At 28.8% G+C, this 3,738-nt stretch overlaps 1 protein-coding gene across 1 annotated transcript in view; it reads right to left on the reverse strand.

Moving 5' to 3' along the window:
- Positions 1-870: 870 nt before the first annotated feature.
- LOC107447633 (eukaryotic translation initiation factor 3 subunit j) overlaps positions 871-3,738 on the reverse strand; it is a gene marked incomplete at its 3' end in the record, with an annotated part of 19,528 nt that continues 16,660 nt past the window's right edge. The window contains 2 exon segments of the mRNA XM_071181929.1: positions 871-944; positions 1,035-1,092. Of these exon segments, the coding sequence (XP_071038030.1) occupies positions 871-944; positions 1,035-1,092 (132 nt within the window).

A 3,738-nucleotide genomic window follows, 5' to 3' on the forward strand; every position in this document is an offset into this window, starting at 1 on the left:
CATTAATTATTTTGTCAGATACCTGCGCGAATCAGCAGTAAATTATTGACTAATTTTGAGTAATAGTTGATTTTCTTTCATCGCTTGTATTTTACTGCACCCAACAATGTCGGTTAACAAAAAGTGACGTCAATACAGTATCACATACTTGACTCTCGGATTTGTGCAATCGCCGTTGAACTCTCAACTACCCATGTGTTTATTTTATAAAAAAGTTTTATCTAATGACGCAATGAAACCTACTCGTTTGCAGGAGCATTTACAAAAAAATTCATCCCTACAAACAAAATAAAGATTTATCATTTTTCACAAATATCAATAAGAAATGCTGCATATTTTCATTATCCTATTTATTTTGATTATAACAAATATACTGAAACTACCTGCCAGGAGAAAAGTATCGAGTTAACGTACACATTTAATTTTTTTAAGAAACTAAACAAATTTAACACATAAGAAAATTGCTTTAAAATGTTGCCTCTTATAATTCAGTACCCCCCCCACATCGTCTCCATAATCTAAATAACTGGATTTTCACAAAGGGGGGGGGGGTGGTAAAACGCTCTTTAAGGGGACGGCAACGTTTAAAAAGTTGAGAATCTATGAACTAAATCATATTCTTCACAAAAGACCAAGAAAGAAAAAACAGTCTGTAAAATATATATATATATATATATAAAATATATATATATAAAGTTTTGAAATTGTTTAGCAGTTAGCATAGCAATGAAATAAATAAAATATACATGAATATCAGTAACCTTTATTTACATCTTTCAAATCTTTTTATTACATCTTTTATTTACATCCTTGGTATATTTTAATAAAAAAAAATTAAAATAAAAAAATAATTCATTAAAAAATATTTACCTTTTGGGCTTTCACTTTCTCATGTGCTAAGGCATTTAAAGTACTAGTTATTTTTTTGATATCTTCAGGACTCACTGAAATAAATTAATATTAAAATTAGTTAAAAACTTTAAAAATTAAAACATACATTTTTCAAAGTAATTATGTAAAATAAATTTTCTTACCATTCAAGCATAAATCTCTACAGAAATCATCCAAGAAGTTTGGAAAATGAGGAGACTCCTAATAAACATTAAAAAGAAAAAGAGTTTAAATTAATTTCAGGATAGTAATATTTAAGATAATTTTTGAGTTTCCAAAAGGCAAATAAGTTCACATATTAGAATTTCCAAGTCAAAGTTACAATTTATTATAAAAATATCTATCAGATACTGCGTGATTGACAGATCTCTACTGGAAAATTCATCTTGAACTAGTGTTTATTGGGCAACTAACGAAAGCAATAAATGAAACTGAAGCCTATTTATCAAAATAACTCCCCTCCCTACAGAATCTAAAGTTGCCAAAAAAAAATAATAAATAAATAAAAATAAATACAAAGAAAAAAAAATAGAGATTTTACTTTTAGTACTTTTCCTATCAACCCCAGTCAAAACTTGTTCTAAATGTTTACTCCACACCACTAATTGAAATATTGTAACCTTAATCGCATACAGTGCTACTGACTAAGAGAATTCAGACAGATAATACATAAGTCATGGCGAGTAGCCAAATCTTTCAACAAAAAATAAGCACTATATACGTAAACAAAATGCAAAATAATTTTCAAAGACTTTACATGATCATAATAAAATAACCAGTTTCTGACAAATAACTCTTTTTCTTGATTACATTAGTCACCATAAAAAGACAGAGATTCGATTTCAGAGCGAGGAAAATGAAGCCAGGAAATGAGAATTTTTTGCAAAATGCAGCCAAGTTACAAATTATAGTGCAAGAATAATTCCCAATGAATACAGCTCAGTATATGCACATGCAGACTCGAGAGCATTTAATCAAACATGCAAAATTATTGGTGCTTTCTTACGCTATGGAACGATGGTAAGCCAAAATGCATTCTGTTTGAATGATTTGCGAAAACGTTGAATAGAATAATGTGAAAACCACGCTTTTGCATATCACGTGGCGAAAATCAACAGGGTCTTATTTTTGAAAAGGGAAAAATCAAGCACTTTTTAAAAACGCTATGCACCCTGTAATTGTCATATTTATTAAAAAATGTGGAAACTATTTGTTTTTACAAGTGTTGATCTGTTACACAAAAGTATTTTCTTTTATTTAAATTCAGGACTGAAAACTAAAGCTTTTTGCAAAACACTAATAAAGGGTTGTACAATCAAAAACTTTCAGAATATTGGTTAAATCTATCATCATTTTAAAAACTCACCACAGGAGAACTGAAAGAAGGTGGCCTTTTATAAAAAATTTTGGAAATCATTCACATGTAATGGTGTGGAAAATAACTTTGATTTTTTGTTAAAAAAATTAAAATATAAACATTAAAATATAAACTTTGCTATCACTACCAGAAATATTTCCACAAAGCATAGAAAGTTGGCAATATTGTAAATTGATGTTGTTTCATAAAATGTAAACTTCACAAAAAGCAATATTTCTAAATTTTCATTAAATAAAATACATTAGATTCACTGTTAAATATGCATTATTTGATAAGTATTTTGCTTAAAAAAGAAAGGTATCTAAAAACAAGGTAATTTCCACTTACACATAGTTGCTACAGAAAAAAATGAACAAACAAAATAATTGCTTTTAGTAGCCAAAAATATGAAAATAGTTGCAGAAAAATTTAAAAATAGTTGCCTAAATAAGAACAAAAATATGACTAAAATTCTAATAAATGACTTAATTTTGATATTCCATGATCCATTTAGCCAAGTTCGTGGTAAATATCATAATTTTTATATAAACGTTAGTGTTCTTGAGCTAAATTTTTATTTAAAAAAAATTAGTATAATTGCAGAAAATTAAATACTTTTAATAACTAGAATTCATTAAAAAAATACTTTTTCATTAAAAAAAAAACATTTTTTCTAAAAAAATTTCCCTTTCATAATTAATTTAGCAAATATATATACAGTGAAACCTCCTGTTATGGACACTCCTGCAAAACGGATGCCTCTCAATACGGACATATTTTTAATTCCCAGGGAATCTTCTATGAATAAACCATTACGTACATTCTCCGCAAAGCGGACACTCCCGTAACCGGACGCGGACAGTCATTTCGATCCTGAAACGTTGTTTTTTATCTCTACAAACCGGACACTACTTTTTCTAAATAAATTGCAAGCTAAAAAAAATGCAACTTTTCACCATTTTTAAAGCATGTAAATAAAACTTTTTGCCTTATCCATAACTAAAAATATTGTTAAGCTATTTCACCACCAAGAAATCAATCTTTCTCCTGTCACCTTGCCTTATCTTTGTAGAGAAAGGAGAGAAAATGGTACTGCACTCCTGAAATAATTCTTACATCGGCATCTTTTCATCTGGACCACACAGGTTATGAGACCCCTCAGTTGAAATGACTTCTCTCAATGCTTCTTCCCCATTGAAAATTTCTTTAATTTTCTTATCAATTTGAAGACTGTATTTAACACAACTGGGGTGAAAAAAAGAGAACAGAAGTATAATCTGTGGGGTGTTTATATAAATGTAACATTTATTCAGACACTTGATAGCTGATCAATTGTGAATAATCATCTCCATACGTCCTCATGACTTACAGGTATGCATTACTTTTTTTTTCTGTGAATCATGGGAGGTTTATTTTCCAAGAAGGTATTAACCATGTTCCCTATCAAATGATAAGTAGGTGTAAGGGGATGTGAACCTAATAATTGAAAC

The sequence above is a fragment of the Parasteatoda tepidariorum genome, chromosome 6 (genome assembly GCF_043381705.1).
Source record: "Parasteatoda tepidariorum isolate YZ-2023 chromosome 6, CAS_Ptep_4.0, whole genome shotgun sequence".
Lineage (NCBI taxonomy): Eukaryota > Metazoa > Arthropoda > Arachnida > Araneae > Theridiidae > Parasteatoda > Parasteatoda tepidariorum.